Source organism: Lepeophtheirus salmonis, chromosome 2 (assembly GCF_016086655.4).
Source record: "Lepeophtheirus salmonis chromosome 2, UVic_Lsal_1.4, whole genome shotgun sequence".
In the NCBI taxonomy this organism is placed as follows: domain Eukaryota; kingdom Metazoa; phylum Arthropoda; class Copepoda; order Siphonostomatoida; family Caligidae; genus Lepeophtheirus; species Lepeophtheirus salmonis.
In genome coordinates this window covers 40,482,920-40,501,047 of record NC_052132.2, presented here as the reverse complement: position 1 = coordinate 40,501,047, position 18,128 = coordinate 40,482,920, and the positions used below count along the sequence as shown (strand labels likewise).

The window sequence follows — 18,128 nt, the reverse complement described above, 5'->3', positions numbered from 1 at the left end:
GAGAATTGATTAGCAATTCTTCGTTTCGTGTTGTCATTTTTATTTATTTTTGTTTTTCTTATTTTAAGAATTGTATTATTTATTTTTTCTTTTGTTCGAATTCATTACATAGTGAGAAAGGCTCAAAGCGTATAAGTTTGGTTCAATCATCAATTCCTGAGCATATCCATAATAAAAATAACATCTATATAAAATAGACTCGATTTAAAATGCTCTTTTGGAGCTAAACAATGTCTCATGCATCAAATGAAGGGTCCAGACTGTGGTAAATTTTCCAATGTTGCTGAACCCTTGCCAAAAGTTATAATATGAATCCTATAAGTGAGCGAAAAAATTCAATTAAACCGTGTGCCATTTATATTTAGGAACTTAAACAATGAATTGAGAATTTCTTCTTCCCTTTTCTTTATTATTGCTTTTGTGTTGACGCACCAAATATACTTTATTTCATTTCAATCACGTATAATTGTAAATATTTAATTTCATATCAACTATAAAAAATGCAATGCTTGTATGGAAGTGGCAAAAACTTTTCTTTGAATAATATTCCATTAATCTCTAACTTATGTATCTTTTTTTTCTGTATAGATGAATTAATTTTTAACTTACATATAACTCTAATGACTCAGCATTTTTGAGGAAAAAAAATTGATGAATTTAATTCCAATCTTTAGAAGAATGATGGGGTAAAAATATTCTTCAAATTAATATTGCCTCTTTGTTAATTTCATTTTATAGTCTTACCTGGAAATGTTGCAAACTCTTTATGCACATTTTTTTAAAGAAAGACAGACGCTGGATACTGAACTTAACTCACCATGTCGTTGAACATTATTAAAAAATCTTTTGTCATGTCATTCCCAAATATGAAGTAAGGGTTTGAATAACTAATATCAGAATCAGAATGTACAAAGCATGTAGGTATACTAGACCAGGGGGTTTTCAAGCGGTGTGCCGAAAAGCGCCATCTTCTTTGCTTCGGAGGCAGTAGTACTAGATTATTTAGAATCTAAAGGAGGTTAAATGTCAGCCTCCTACAAAACCTATTGTAGGAGGCTGAGATACAGGCAGACACGGATCTTGTGTTGGATATAATTAGAAATAGGATTTTTGAGCAATTTTGTCGGCCAAAATGAGTAAAAAAAAGAGTGATAAAACATTGAAAAATGAGCACCGAAAATATTAAAAATGAGCAATTACTATTTAAAGAAAAATAAAGTTTCATAAGGTAATTTAAAATAATTAGTGTCGTTATATATTTATTCTAATTTATTGATACATTTTGCTTATTATATCGACAAATCAAGATTTAAAAAATATTTTCTTACGTTAATATTTGCCTTCGATCAGTATTGATAGTTTTAAACATAGAAAAATGCCTTTTAATGTCCACATTAGTAGTTAGAGCAAATTTGAAATTTGCAAGATTTTCAGGAGTCTTTTAGACAGAGGTATTTGTTCAGATGTAAACATCTTTATTTTAACTGAGTAAAAATGATCATTCCTTTATACGAAAATAAAAAGGAAAAGAAAGAAAAAGAATACAAGGCACTATGATGAATAATTAAAATCATCTAAACAAGTCGAACTCCTACATATTTCATCATCACGACCACTGGTTATACGTCTAACGTTCTGCATAAATGGAAGATCAGGATTTCGAAATTTGGCGCAATTTTTTTTCTTCTCAGGCACAAAATTCAAGGGGGATTATTCAACAGTCAATTTCGCGCCAAATTTCTTAGGCTATTGCTGGAATCTATCTCCATTACAAATCCGACCATGAAATCGTAACCTTTATTACATCAAATGCATAGCTTTTCCTTCTGAAAGTGAGAATGTTTTTCTATTGTTTTCTCTCCTTACAGAAGAGGGTTTTGTAGTTGGATTTTTCCTCCAAAAATATCATCAATGGCTCACAAAAGCTGTGGTGTAATCTAACTTGAGTCCAAATTTTCTCTATTTATTTCATACCAGTCTAGAAAAATGTTCAATTCTCACACAGAAAAGAGTAATTGAGCGATCGCTCACAAATCCTAACCTGGGTTGTGTGAGTCAGTCTCAGGGGTTCGGCGGAGGACAAAAGACACATGATTTGTGATGACACGCTCCATTTGACCAATTAAGAAGGGTTCAGTGAATATTTATATGGAACTGGTGGGTTCCAACAAAATTAAGAATAAGTGTTAGGATTCTGAAACAGAGCGAAAGGTTGTCTCGGAGAAAACCTTCTTCTTTATGTATTTTTTTTTTTAACTCTGAAATTGTTATTGTATATATTTTGATTCAAATTTATGACGCATATATATATTTTTATGGTCATGATCTATTTTCCTCGTGAACATAGTATGATAATTATAGAAGAATGATCCTTCTATCAATTAACGTTTGAATAAATTTAAAAAAAAAACATGTATAAAACAAAATTAACTTCAATATTTAAAGCATACCCTCTAGAGAAGAAAACTTGGAATAAAATCATACATACAAAATATTATGTGACTACAAATAATATATTTTATAAATTTTGTGATAGTATAGATCTCGTTTTGGGGAAATAATACTTGAATCATAAAACTAAGATGTATTGAAATTCGATAAATTGTAATAAGAATACATTTACAGTAGTTGTTCACTGATAACAATTGAATTCAAGTTGTATAAAGAAAAAATAGATTTATGAAGAATTATCTGACATGGTTGATTCTTCTTTATTTTCTTTAGTTTCAAGCGACAATAGAGTCTTGTCTTCCATTTTCTTTGACTCACGTCCTTGGCCATGCATCGCTTCCATGTGGTTATCCAGCTTTATCACATCAGCATTACAAATAGAACAACGTTTATAATATAGTTCTTTATTATCCTTGTGATGTTTAGCCATATGATTCATTAGTTGAGACTTTCTGAAATACTTATTACATATGAAGCATTTGATTCGGTGAAGATGCCGTTTTTTGATATGATCATTGAGATGCAAGACCTCCATAGAACAATACGGACAAGCTAATGTTGGATATTTACGCGGGAGTACAGGGCCAGTATCCTTCAACCGATTAGGGCAATAATTGTTTAAATGGTTCTGCACTTCCACAATAGTAAGAAGCCATTTGCATTCTTTGCAGCGGAGAGTAGCGTGATTTTCTAAAATATGGTACTTTAGATTGATTGGTTTAATACACTTTTTGGGGCATTCTGGAGCAATGCATGGCATGACTTCATCTTTAGAGTGGTCTTCTATTATGTGAGATCCAATTATGTTGAGTCCACATGCTTTTTCGCAAAAAGGACAGTCCACAAAAATGGATAAGTCATCTTTTCGAATACAGTAATTGATTCCATCGACAACAACGAGTTCACCATCAAAATAATACGTTCCTTTCTCTCCAGTTACTTTTTTGATTGGGACTTCATCACAGGGGAATACAATGGAGTTACTACGTACATCTTGGATTTTTTCTACTTTACAATTCTCAACAATATGGTGATCATACTTGAGCAAATTGACAATGTGGCCTTGAGGACAAGTGGTGTCGAAGTGATGTACCTTTAAATGCCTACATTAAATTAACAACTTAGATATTATAAAATTAGTTTCAGTATACATATCATACTTACATTGACATTAGAAGATTCATGGATGGTACAATCAAAAATCCACCACAGCGTTTACCCGGACATTGACTTCCTCTATGAGCAGCGATGAGGTGCTTCTGGATCAGACCCAATTCAAAGATTTTCTCACATCCCCAGCACTTGACTCGAATCTCTCCCAAACTGTCGCGGACTAATGTTACATTATCAATGGTGAACTCTCTATCCCGGGATTCTTCAGTCCCTAAGGTTATAATTTTAGGATCACCCTCAGACATTTTCCTTTGATGGCAAGTTGCAAACAAATTGAAATTTCAAACCCATTTGTTTATTGTTTTACTAAAGAAGAATTTCAGTAGATGGCGCTTCTTTCTAATGTATTCTTCTTTTCTTTTAATATAGTGCTAGTAGGGAGGCCGGTACGTTGTTCAACTAATATATTTTTCTTACGTAACATTTATATAGACAATTTATCTATTACAGCGCCTCTATGCGTCACATATATAGAACATCATCTTCTTGTGTTTAGGAAGTTGGGAGGTTCATTTCAATGATATTCTTTTTTTGGCAACCTGGCTCAGTCTTCCCTACCTCAAAGCACATATATTATTTGGTCATGTTTTTCTATACAGTATAAGGTGCCCGTCAACACAAAAACATGATACGAAGAATTTTACTTCAAATTGTTTGTAGATGTTATTTGTATTCTTCCACGAGTTATTGTCAATTTCTATCGACAAATTATTATTATTAGCCTTTAGAGGCGCCTTTAATTGAACTTAAAATAGCCAAAATTGATCATCACGATATAAGAATGGGAAATTGATAAATTTTATTGTAAAGGTCATCTTTTAATTTAAATAAAGTATCTAAACTATTGCTAAAAATTCTTAGACATCTTAACTAAATCCCTAAATTTGAGTGCAAAGCCTACAATTGATTAAAATATGTTTATGAAATATTGTGCTGTATGGAGTAAAAAATAGATTTTTGTTTAAGATTATTTTTATATTGACGCACTACGTTATGTAATGGGATATTATGTTTAAAAAAGCATTTATTTAAGTAACCGGCCTTGTAAACACATGTTCGTATAGATTGCAATTTATGAAAGTTACAGAATTAATCCTACTAAGCATTGCACTGGATGAAAAAAGTTGTTTTAAAATATCAATTAATGTATTAAGTGAGGTCAATGGCGTAGTTATCACATTTTTAACTGTCTATCATTAGTATTTTCTATCAATACTAGTATGTAGGAAATAATTCATGCTGAGTAAAACGCATACAAGAGCATATTATAATACAACTAAGTATCATGTTTCATTTAATATCGGCAAAATATTCATTTTCACGAATTGAATGTTCCCTTAACGGGTTAGAGTCTATGTACATATATTTTATATCTATATGCATCCCACAATCCACACACTATATTTATGATATCCTCTATGTAAATCATATAACTAATTCCAATTAAACTTTCAAATATTATACACTACATAATATCAAGGACTTAGTCCTTGATAATATGTAGAAGTAGCAATCCTATCATTAATGAAATAAAAGTCCAATAAATATCAAGACTCACGCTTTTTCAATCAACCTCGCGCCACACATTGCATTTCCCACTTCAATCAAAACTTGTAACGTATTAGTCCCAAAGTTTTGAAGCCCCCCTGTGTTTCCGTCTCAAAATCCGTCCCATAGAACAATCTTAATAATTGTTATCATCATATGCGTCTACTCCGGACGTCATCAAACATCAATCTTCTATCATCTTAACAAGTCTAATTTAGAATTGAATTAGACAATTGATGCTTGATCTTAAGTCAATCAACATTTTTGTTTACAATTACATGCATTATTATGAATTTAACATAACTTATTTTAAAACTTTGGGATTGCGATTGAATGGCGTCATACATCTGATGACGCCACATTGTAAGATTAAAAATCCCTTGGCAGAACTGATTTCAAAACTTGAACTCCCTGATTCCATATAACTAAGCACATATTCGAAAAAAGAAGGTCTCTTTTGTTCGAATACGTCTGCTTTTACGTTCTGTCCAGATACTTTTTAATTATAAATTAGGAAAATATCCGGTTTTATGTGAGATAAAGAGTTGAAAATTTAATTAAAATTAATAGTAAGATGAAAACTAAAATTTGGATTACTTAAAAAAGAAAAATAAGCATAGCTTTACATAACTTATTAAAAAAATCAAGGTGACTATATATAAAGATGAGGCAGCAAGGAAATTCTACGCTTGTGCTTTTTTTATTATGCAGCCTTTGGGGTTTTGTGAATTGCGTCTTCATGGTTACAATGAAAAGTATTGGAATGTTTTTCCAGACAATGACAAAATTTTAAAAACTCACACGTGGGAATCGTAAGGCCTCCCTTAGAGACAAACTCAATCCAAGGGCTAGACGTTTCTTCATAAAATCCGAAGTCACATGTGCCATTTTCCTTAGATTTTGATAAATGTCTTTAAATTTTTTTTTCAAAAAGTCCTGCAATATAAGCCAGACCCTGATCTGAAAAATCCTTGGAAACTTGAGATGATTCTTCTATATCTGCTGTATTTACTTTTTCGGCTTCAAGAGTTTCAAGAAGTCCAAAATTTTCTAAAGTTTCCTATGATTCAATTGCATCTTTATCATGCTCATTTTCTTGTATATTTGACAAAAAGAAGTGACTCTTATTAATTTAGTAACTATTTCACCATCATCCTCATCATTTAACTCCTCTTCAACAGCTTCAATTTTTTCCAATTAAAATTACTTTTAGTCTTCAAAGGGTTTCCACTGGGGATGGATGAGTATTGTTCCCTGTGATTGCACGAATCCGTGAGAATACATTCTCCAGACAATCTTGATTTAGATGAGTGGTTAAAATGAATTTCATTCCATTATCCTTGATAATTTGAAATAATGATTTTGTTGAACGAATGGAGATTACGAATATCTCTGGAGGATTTGGGTTCATCTGAACTGGGAGAAGCAAAGGGAATATGGAGTGAGGGGACTGCACCACTTTTTAATTTTTTTCCTGGCCTTTAAGTCAAGAAGAGAGATTCCGCTCAAAATCATTGGTTGTAAAACGCATATCATATTCTTAGCATTCTTAATATAATTGGATCTTTTCTCCTGTAGACTGAGATCCAAAGACGCTGGAGCATCAAATTTTTCTGTGGAAATGCAAAATACTGGACATCCCGTAGATTGGGACAGCAGAACATGGCAAAAACACGCTTTGAACCACGAGATGATGCCATTTTTGCTAAACGGATCCAAATTAGTGCACTTTACTTCAATGGCATTGTCTGAACTGCCGCAACAGTGACGTCAGTTGAGTCAGCTAACGCCAACCAGACTGTCTTAGAAGATCCTTGTTGCCTCACCTTTATATATAGTCACCATAGAGAACGAAATATGTTGTTGTCAGGTGTCAATTCTTCTGATTTTCTAAACATTGATTGGTTGAATTTGAATTAGCTCTTAGTTTAGCTGTGAACAATTATCAACAACTATTGAATAATAATTCCATAGTTGGGAAGAACTGACAGACTAACAACTGATTATGGGCATTTAATCTGCTTCTTTATGGAATAAAGGTTGCAAAATACAATAAAGATATCGATTTTCAAACTTTTCGAACTTTAATTCTTAAACCAGGACGAACACGCTATCTTAAAGATACTCAATGAAAAATTAAAAAAGATTTTATTTATATTTAGCTAATTTATGTTAAAATTCTAAACTAAAACGACTTACTATTATTATATAATAGGTAAATTTTTATATTTAACATTCTTTATTTGGTTTATATATTATATAGAACATACATGTATAAATAAACCCGAGTAATTGCGTTAACAGTACATAAATAAACAATTTATAGTTAGTGCTCCAGTGTAGAATTACAGCAAATATTCTATAAAAAAAATCTTTAAAAAACGACAGTAAACATGCAAATTAACATCATGATAAACATTTGTTCAAAATTTCTTAACACCCTTTTTAAAATACTTCTATGATTCAGTGAAGTTGATGAAAGGTACCAGATTTCTTCTTCTATAAAATTCTATGAGTCCACATCCTGATTAAGGAATTGAAGCTGCCAATATTATACCTCTCAACTCATCGTCCCGAATAGGCTGATAGTTAGTCCGCTGGCGATGAGGGCTTTACAATTAAGAATTGCAAAGTCCAGAGCCCTTTTTAACTCAGAAGTTCCACCCTTCTTCATTTTCTTCCCCATTCGTCAGCCCTTTTAGATTTATGGGTACAAAATATTAAAGAATATAGATGACAAGGCAGCCCACAAACGCATGAAGTGTGTTATTATATAGTTTTCTCACAGTCCTTGCAAGTCCTAGTATATTTAATACAATCTGTGGAGACTATTAACTTTCACAGTAAATTTTTATCACTATTTATTCTCCTCAAAGAAGACACTATATTTCTTTACCAACCCATAGGGAGGCCCAAACGCTAACTATGCAGCTCCCAGAGACCCTTTGCAGCTGCATCAAAGTAGAGGGGGACCATCTTAACGTGCCACGGGCATGGTATTAAATAATATTTTGAAAAAATTAACTAGTGGAAATTTTATTCTACCATCGGTTAGCCATTCCTTCGAATTTAAATTATGAACAGTTTCTTCTAAAATTGAGGCATCCTATAAATTTCTAAAAAAGAGCTTTTTATTTATATTTTGTCGAATTATATCAATGGTTAAGTCATTTCTAAATGTAGGGGTGAGCATCAAAATTATTCTCTGAGCAGAGCCCCAAACTGGAGAAATTAAATATTTAATTTTGTTGGTTAGATTAGTCGCTATCATAAGCCAAATGTACAGTTCTCGGTTCGTTATACTTCTTCTCCATTCTACTGTTGGATTTATTGCAATATCCACAAAAATTTCGGATACATTTTCGGAACGATACGAGATAGTTGGGCTACTCCACCAACTAATATGTGATTTAGGTCTTTTCATAGCTCCAATATAATTCTTATAAAACAAACCATGAATCCATTACTGTTCTTCTAAAATAGCTTTTTCAGCTAGTTGCGGACTTGTTGTAGCATTATATTAAATAAAAGGTATAAGCAAATTGTTAAAAAAGTCAACTATTTTTTGAAGGTTGAATCTTTTCCAAAAATAAATCTTATGTTGACAGAGGTACGAATTTCGTTCCAGTTATCTTCATGAATACCACTGTTATTCCATTTTATACCCAAAATTTCCACTGTTATTCCATTTTATACCCAAAATTTCCACTGTTATTCCATTTTATACCCAAAATTTCCACTGTTATTCCATTTTATACCCAAAATTTCCACTATTCTTCCACCTTTACAACTTCCGACTTTAAGATCCTCTTAAGGCTTCCAGGAGCCTAAAAGTAACATCGAGGTCTTATTTTTATTCACTGTCAATCCTGTTTTTTCTTGAAACTTCCCAAGATAATTCAGTAAGAATTTTATTCTGTCAATTATCTGAGACTCAGAATTTGCCTCTACTATTAAAGTTACATCATCTGCATACAAATCAATAATGTGCTGAGATCCCTCGAAGCTAATCCCAAAGCCTCTATACTTCTTTGTGACACCTAAAACGAGTCATTCATTTCCAGCTAGGAAAAGAAGTGGAGCCGAGGGCATCCCTGACAATAGGATTTTTTCTAAGATGATTGGCTGGCTTTCTAGTCCATCCAAAGAGATCATCGAAGTGCTGTTATTTACCCAGGTACGTACGGAGTTTTAAAAAAACCGTTTCGGAATAAACTTTTTTACAGATTTTTGTGAAATAGAGTTGAATGCATTGTAGAAGTATATTGTTATTTTATTGCTCCAAACTTCTTCCTACTTTCCGCTGTGTCAATTGAAGCTACAATATAGCGTGAAACATCGGACATTTTCCAATTCTTTCAAAATCCTTATTGTTTAATCCTAATTTTTTTTATTGAGAATTGGTTACATCTGTTTAGCCTATACTCCAGAGAGAATCATATATGATTAATTGAGAACAGTAATTGGTCTCCAATTGCTTTTATTTGTCCCATTTCCTTTTTTCGGAATTTTTTAAAGATACGGAACGAATTAATGGCTAAAATTTGAATAGACTTTACTCGAGACTCCATCTGTACCACAGGCTTTATCATTCTTATAATACTTTCCTATAAAGAAAGAAATAGTTAGAAATAATATATTTGGAGACGATATAATTCCCTTGAACAGTGGAAATTACCTCTCTTGCACGAAAAGGGGTCTCTTTTTGTGCCAACAATGTTTTGGAAATGGGAATGAAAGTAGTCCAACACATCTACCGGTTTAGTTATAACTTTTCCTTCATGAATAATTTTTTTAAAATCGGGGGAAGATAATCTGTCTTTCTTAAGCCTTCTGCACGCAAATCCCTCTAAATCAACTTTTTCTTTCATTTTGGCCTCAGCAATTTCTGCAGTTCTAAAAAAAAGTCAAAGAATCTGCAAAATACATGCGCGCAAAAATTGATTTATTTTTAAGAACATTATCCATTGACTGGCATATGACATTGTTTCCTTCCTATTTTCCAAAAGAAATCGTGAAGTCGTTGAATGAATTATTCTTATGACCCTTTGTCTTGCTTTGATTGGATGAAAAAGAGTCATTAAAACGTACCAGTAATTCTTTTTTTAATTTTGTTTTGTATTTATCGTCTTCTATCAACCATTTTGGTATCCTAAATTGAGAAGTTTTATTAGTTATGTGTCATTCCAAATAAATCAATTTATGACCAGAGGAAGGTTCAGGCTTATAAAATACTTTTTTACAATATGAGTCAAGGTAGGAGAAATCAAAGCCAAGTCAATTGTGAAAGACTGATTCCCTGTCCTTCAAGAAATGCTTTCTTCCGGACTTATTTTTTTTTGCCAAGTCAACATGATTGAACTTAAGAATTATATTTTGTAGAGCAGTAAGGTTTAGATAGTGTTAATTAAATTTATGGATCCCCCAGTAGGACAAACGGAGTTGAATCTTTTATTTGGTTATTAAAAATTGCTTGAATAAAGGAAGTAGACCTTTCATTCGGCCCATAGGCATTTATGATACTGAAACTCATCCCATTTAAATAAATTCGAATTTTATGCAATCGCTTTGGTAACTCTTTAACACAAAAAAACCTCTGTGATTTTCTTTGAAATAAGAGTCAAGACTCCTCTATTAGAATCATTTCCACTAAAAAAATAATGAAATCTTTTAGATAAGCAAATTATTATAGCTAGAAGAAGATATATCTCATTTAATATCCTGAAGACAAACAATGCCAAGATCCATTGACATCAAGTGATCTATTGTAAAAACTCCTTGCCTACAACATTTTTTGTTGTTTCTGTCCATTTGATGTAAATATAATCAAACCTGCACCCCTTTTGACACTCTTGAAAATACAACAAATAATTTACCATGTGGAAATACTGATTTCGGTAATTATAATTCAATTTTTTCAAATGTTTGACCCTGTCATTTATTCAATGTTATTGGCATTGCTAACTTACCATGTTCGTCCTTCAACCATAATCAGGATTAAAGATACATACTAAGATTAACTCGCTCATCTTTCTCCTAATTCCCTTTTTTAATTTGTATTTAATTTACGTTCTGTTAGTGCAATAATTCGTTTTTTGGATTTGTAACTTTTTTGGTAAATTTTCAAATCGACAACCCATACCTTAAAAAAACTTTGAGACACGAAGAATTGATCTTGTTTTATGAAAAAATCTACTTTTTTGCAAAAAAACAAACTTGTCCTCCAGAGCCCAGGAATCTAATCGGACTAGAATGAAACATAGCCTTAGATACGTAACTTAGAACTCTGAACAACTTTTATTTTATGTCTAAAGTCTGTATTTGTCTCCGTTTTTAAATAAATGTGTTTTTATTATTGTTTTTCTAAGCGGGACGGACATCAACAATAATGTAAACCCAGTGTATTTTATAGCTGGCCTGTTAATCCGTAATTGGTATTATAAAGAAGGAATTTTATTTTCCTTCGAAGTTGTCATTATTATTTAATTCTTGAGTATTGAGAATCCTTTCGTAAATAGATTCAATTACATTTAAAACCTGTTTGAACGTTCGTGTGTGCTCATAAAAGACAGAGCGTAACCCTAAGGATTTGTTGCAGAGTTATAATTGAAAGTCCTTGTTGGACTCAGAGTAGAATTGGGGATTAACATCGGAGTAATTCTAGCAAATGTCTTTGTTTATTTCTTTCCCCCCTCCTCCCTCGTCACAGCTGATGACAGCTGATCTATTGGAATATCATTACAGAAAAGCTGCTCTTATTCAAAACAGGGTTACCATGTTGATTTTGGGTTTTAATTTTTAACAAGCGTATTCTACACTGGATTTTCATCTTTGTTCATGACACACGAACAGACATAAAATATTTTAATACTATGCAGGATTTGTTGATTTCAGAATGTTAATAACCTTCTTACACTTTTTGGACCACGACTCATCTTTACTTTGAAATTAAAGTATGGTCACCCACTTAACCCATAAACACATGTTTTAAAATTCCATTGGTCACTCTCATCAGTATAGTTGAAATTATTGTAAGGAAAGAAAGAGTATTAGGAGAAGACAGGAGCGAGACATATGGTTCTACTCAATTAAGAGCCTTGTTAATATCAGCTACCTGTTATATGATTTTAGGGAGAGAAAATGAATTACTATTATAAAGAAAAGAACCTTCTACATTTAAATAGCATTAGTAGATGGAAAATATAATACACTTATTATCATTTATATATTTTTATTTTATTGTGGGTTATAAAACAATTTACACCAAAGGTAGGCGAGAATGCTTACTTCAGAGGGAGAAACTAACACCACGTCGGTCTATTAAATAATGAGCAAAAAAGAAGAAAGAGCACACATAACAACCGTTTGTCAGCGTCCTTACTATTTACATATGTCTAGGGTCAATATTGAGCCTAATGCCTATAGACTATTAATAAAATTATTAGGAAAAGGGAGCTATATACGTGGAAATCTGTACCAAAATCAAGGAGTAATCTGAAGGACTTATGAAGGGTGTTTTAGGATACACTGAAAATGCAGCTGTCTCCGGCGATTTCACATCTGACCCCCGTTCATCTATTTTTGATACCATGGCTGGTATTCAACTTAGCAACAACTTTGCCAAATTGGAAATTTGGTATGACATCGAATATGGATGCTCAAACCGTGTTGTTGACTTGAGCAAATACATTGCCACCAAAGAGTAAATCCTATCTTTTCTCTCTATCAAAATAATTGATGTTACGCAGAAACTTAAATTTACCTCTTAAGTTATTAATTATTTTTGAGGCACATTATCTAAGGGGAATTCCTATTTAGCAACCTAATTATAAATGTATATCCTTTGAATTTCCGAATAGTATTTCGTTTGTTTATATATATATTTATTTTTTTCGTCAAAAAAATTTCGTACCTGTGAATTAAGTATTATTTATTTCTAAAAAAAGTTATTACTTGAATGAAATAATACCTTGGATTATGAGTCAAAGAATTGCTAAATGATTATGTTCTTAGACCATAACTGACTAAAACCTTACTTCTTTAAATTAATTATACTACTATTCATTCAATAATTAATTAATTAAAATTCTATTTATATTCTAAATGGTTCTTGCATCAGCATTATCTCACCCCTGAAGTAAAATTGACCATCTTGCATCCCAAGGCATCAGTTTACATATTCAAAGTTGAAAATGGTCATTAGTTGGTCAATTCATAATACTCTACAACCAAATTACTCGCAAGTCGAGCTATGTCTGCTGTAATATATACATCTAATATTAACTATTTATCGTTACTTCAAAAATGTTATTGATAACTTTTGTTTCAACTTTTGGATATCATATTTCAACCCTAGGTCCTAAAAATATTTAATACACCCATGTCTTAAATTAAACTCCTCCTTTTAAGAGCCCTATTGGAATTGATTTTTAATCATATTTACATATTCACAATAGGTAATTTATATAGGATATAATTAATTTTCCTTTACAAAAAAAACCCTATAATGAGTGCTTGTAATTTGATTTGAAGACATATTTGAATATATAATATGTGTCATTCCACTTGAAATTTTCACGAGGAAACAAATTTGACTCAAATTTGCAGTGGCGTTGGCAGGGGGTTGACTGAAGGGGTTGTACCCCCTCTCCAATTAAGGAATTTTGGATGTTTACTAGAAAATTAAATATTTGAAATTTAAATTAATTTTTCCAATTTTTTTCCCAAAATTTTAATTTTCTCTTAATAGCCATGAAGTTTGGAAATTTTTCTCCAAAAAATTTAATATTTGAAATTTTTTCAAAAAAATTATATTTTTTCTGAGTAGCTGTAGATTTTTGAAATTTAAAAAAAGCCCCCTGATTTGTTATGTGATCTCACTGATAGTAGTCCTACTCAGAAATGAAATATTGGATTCATAAATCAATCCAACTCTGAATCATCTTAGAGATAAATAAATTAGTATTCTGATGAATTTTTAATAAGTGATTTATCGTCAACCAAAGTAATGATATGTAAATAAAAACCTATCTACTACGGTAAAAAACTTTTGTAATATTTTTATAAAAAAATTATTATTAAAAAAAAAATCATTTGACTCAATTCTTTTTGTAAGACGTCATAACTATGAGATCGATTGGGTTGCAGATGACATCAAATTTGTGCCAAATTCTCAATGAATGATCCATATATAAATGACCAGTCTATTTATCTGGAATTAATATCCATAGTTACTAGTTCATGTGAATAATGGAAAAACCATGCCTTAATTACAATTACTTTGCCTTCTTCCTATTAATTTCATATTTTCAAATAAATTAATATAATTAAGTAAGATTTTTCACTGTTGTTTAAGAGACTTCAAAATATAGGGTTTAAAAAAAAATTATTTAGAATAATTTTATTTAATAGTAGGGGGAGACAACGACCAAGTTTTTTTTTTTTTTTTTTTTTTTTTTGGGGGTCCCCGGCTTTACTTCCCCCCTGAATTGTCCCCACTTTTAATGCAATAACCAGTCATATTGATCAGTCCTTTATCATTAGCCTCATCCTAGGTCCACTAAAAGTCTTGAAAAAATTAAGATTCCTCTAATCCTAAACCCATAATATATTCTTCAGTTAATTTAGCGAAGTTATGGTTATTAAAGTTGCAATTATTTAACTTCAAAATACCGTTGTCGCTGTATCCAATTCCGAGATAGAAAAAGAAAGTATGATGTAAACACAAACTTATGAAGATGTAGCCTAGTTGTTGTTGTTGTTGTGATAAATAATACCCCCAGCGACAGCTGAATTATGAGTATATTTTTTTACACTTGCATATACACAACTTGATTATTTTAACGATTATCTATGGGCAAAATCAATTTATTGTGGGTTCACTTGAATTTTATGAGAGTATACGATAAGTAAAAAAGCGTCAAATACTTCTTAGACTATTCCATAAAACAACATTTATTCGTGATTTCAATTTAAGTGAACATTTAAAAAGTGCAAGAATTATTGTAACTTTATAGAATAATGTGATGGATCAGCATTATTTAAAAATACAGAATGATAATAGGTACACAATGAGTTACCCAAGCCTACAACATCTTTACAAATATGTATAATTAATATATATTTTTATATGCGTTTTCGTGATATATTTATGTATATAATATAATTTAGGTTTGAATAATAATGAATTTTAAATAACTGTATGATTTTCTTGAACTGTATGAATTTTGGTCGCTGCCGTCATGGCAGATAAGACCTTCACGGAATCGTCTTCAAACTGAGTTACAGTTCCGTAATGAAGATTTTTAGAGGTTCGGCAGAACCAAGAGCTGAGAGTATCTTTGACGTCCAAATCCAAAACAATGATTAAACTAGGCCGAACAAAATGCCAAAAATAAGCTATTAACCAAGTAAGGGACTGCGCAACCTAGGAAAAGTAATTAATTAATAGTTAGATTGAAGTTAAAATACAAGAGACTCTGAGACAAGGCGGGACTAGAGTATCAAACTAGAAAAAAAAAAAATTGAATTCTGAAAGGTTTAAAACTTTTTACTGTGCTATGATTTGAACAAAACTTATGAGATACAGTGTTAAGTAAATTAACGTAGTAAATGCAATCATGGGGAGCAAAAAAAAACCATAATCATGCCTACATATTTTGCAGATGACTCTTTTTGTCTTCCAATATTGTTAAATTGGATTTTTGTAGAGATAAATTAGTTTTATTCTCGCTCTACAAAAGTCATATCCCTCAACTTTTCTTGATGAAGGTTGCGTGAATGGGAGACATAACTGAAGGACATGTTTCATTATTATTGCTTTTGTTTTATCGCCTTTTTCCTTATTTTATATTTAAATGACTTACTTTCATCATCCATATTTGATGATCCGTCAATGGTACATTAAGTAAAATAAGAGAGTATCTTGTCGTGACGACAACTGCATGTAGGAAGTATAGAACAAAGTATGAACTTATAGTAGAGAGCGTGACGGAGATCTCCGTGTTTTTATCTGCGTAGCGTCCTAACTTGACTATGGGATACAATGAGAGCTGAAAAAAGAGAGGGAACCAAGGTTTATTATATTATATATTTGAGGAAATGGCAAGACACATTTCGCAATCATAAATGCATACAAAAATCTCTGCATGTGTACATGTTTGAAGAGAGGCATTTTTTTCAAGGTAACCGAATAAAATAACATGCACGCAAGGAAGAAGTACTACTAGACTATCATGGAACTATTGCGTCTCATAGTACTCATCCCATCAACATAAAAGCAAGCTAGAATGTTTTTTCTCAAAATGGAGCCATAAATTATCCTTCATTTCTATCAATACCCCTTTGGGTGTCTCGTAAACTGCACTTAAAGTAACCAAAATTGATTTTCACAATAAAAGAGTAATATATTGATAGATTTTACTTGAAAGCCCATATCTTAAATTAAAAAAAAAAGTTCCAAACGATAACTAAATTTCTGAGATATCTTAACCCATCCCACAAATTTGAATAAAAGGTCTTTAATTGACTCAAATATGTCTATGAAATATTGGGGCAATAAATTGGGATTTTTTGATTTTTGTTAAAGATTGTTTGTATGTTGACACAGGACATATTATATTATATTAATAATGTCAAAGAATGAAGTCATAATTGTTCAACTTTAATGCAGTATTATTGCAACAAATTATGGGCATTGTACAATTGTAGGAAGGGCCTCCTATGATTTAATGAACATTGTATGTACATCACAGTGCACACTTTACTTATGCTTTTCGTTTATATTTATGCTATTTTACCGTCTCTAGACAGACAAATGTATACAGAGTAATAATGAAATCACTTTCATGCGTATCTTAATTTTCTATTATGCAAAAAAAAACTATTTTTAGAAAATACATCTTTGTAAGGATGAGCTAATGATGTGAAAAGAACGCACTTTCCTTCAAAAGTGATGTACATAGACAGACGGACCCTTTCTTAGATTGTAATGTGGAAGGAGGTCGTTAGAAGTGCAGTTTGTATAACTGACTAGTATACTTATATTGATTTATCAAAACAGAATATATGGAAGTAAATGAAAGACCCAGGTCACCATATGTGCAATGAAAGACAAATGTTAGAAATATTATTTACCAAGAGGGGTAGCCAATAGCTGAAAAAAGCTAGATATAGGAGATGATAAGCAGATGTAGCTGACGAACTTCCCAAAAGTACTTCGCAGTACTTTTTTCCATCGGAATAAGTATGGAGAGTAGAAAAAAACGTAGTTGGGATTGAGAGTAATACGACTCCAAGTTCAAAGGCTCCTCTGATCGTTCTCCACGAACGGTTCATAATGGGGAGATATGCCACAAGGACTACCAGGGAGCCTTGAACTATGGGAACGAGTTTTAAAGCATTTTGATAGAGTAGACAGGATGAAACTCCGTATGGAAAGACGTGCTCCACGCCGAGTTGTGTAAACTCAAAGAGAAGTAAAGCATCACTCATGAGATTCAAAATGAAAAAAAGTCCATGAAGTTTATAGACACTAGAGATTGGGACACTGCTGGGGATGTTGGCCCGTTGTCGCTTGCGAAATACTAAACTGCTCAAGAAAAGGATGTTTCCAATGAAGGAAATCACCATAATGAGTCCAAAAAGTATCACCCACACAGCCCCTCCGGACTCGGAGGGTGTAGATTCAATTTCGGGGGAGTCATCTCCGCCCAAGGAGTATTGGATCTCTCCTCCTGTAGAGGAGGAGCTCCCCAACGCTATTTTCTTTAATGGAAGAATTTTGACGCACTCTATTGTATATAATAATTAAAATTAGCACAGTCAGAGAGATACCTAGCCCTTAGCTCTTTAATTTTGACTGATAAAAAGAGATTCATAGAAAAACAAGCTTTTATTTTATGTACATACATACAATTCCGCACGCCTTTTCAATGCAATCGACCCAAGAATGCATT

At 31.9% G+C, this 18,128-nt stretch overlaps 2 protein-coding genes across 2 annotated transcripts; both read right to left on the bottom strand.

The window, feature by feature from the left end:
• Positions 1–2,494: 2,494 nt before the first annotated feature.
• Positions 2,495–5,653, bottom strand: LOC121113751 (uncharacterized). Its single transcript, XM_040707607.2, has 2 exons — positions 3,616–5,653; positions 2,495–3,554 (listed from the first exon to the last, which is right to left on the bottom strand). The coding sequence occupies exons 1-2, from the start codon at positions 3,867–3,869 to the stop codon at positions 2,678–2,680; spliced, it is 1,131 nt and encodes a 376-aa protein (XP_040563541.1). The 5' UTR covers positions 3,870–5,653; the 3' UTR covers positions 2,495–2,677.
• A 9,443-nt stretch (positions 5,654–15,096) lies between these two features.
• Positions 15,097–18,036, bottom strand: LOC121113752 (uncharacterized). The gene is made up of 3 exons (XM_040707608.2): positions 17,308–18,036; positions 16,038–16,223; positions 15,097–15,598 (listed from the first exon to the last, which is right to left on the bottom strand). The coding sequence occupies exons 1-3, from the start codon at positions 17,800–17,802 to the stop codon at positions 15,362–15,364; spliced, it is 918 nt and encodes a 305-aa protein (XP_040563542.1). The 5' UTR covers positions 17,803–18,036; the 3' UTR covers positions 15,097–15,361.
• Between the last annotated feature and the right edge of the window lie 92 nt (positions 18,037–18,128).

Coding starts and splice junctions, on each gene's coding strand:
- LOC121113752 (XM_040707608.2), bottom strand. CDS start 17,802: ATGGTGATTTCCTTCATTGGAAACATCCTTTTCTTGAGCAGTTTAGTA. Junction 16,224..17,307: donor GCTATTGGCTACCCCTCTTG/GTAAATAATATT, acceptor CTCTTTTTTCAG/CTCTCATTGTATCCCATAGT. Junction 15,599..16,037: donor ATCAAATATGGATGATGAAA/GTAAGTCATTTA, acceptor TACTTTTCCTAG/GTTGCGCAGTCCCTTACTTG.
- LOC121113751 (XM_040707607.2), bottom strand. CDS start 3,869: ATGTCTGAGGGTGATCCTAAAATTATAACCTTAGGGACTGAAGAATCC. Junction 3,555..3,615: donor ATGAATCTTCTAATGTCAAT/GTAAGTATGATA, acceptor AATTTAATGTAG/GCATTTAAAGGTACATCACT.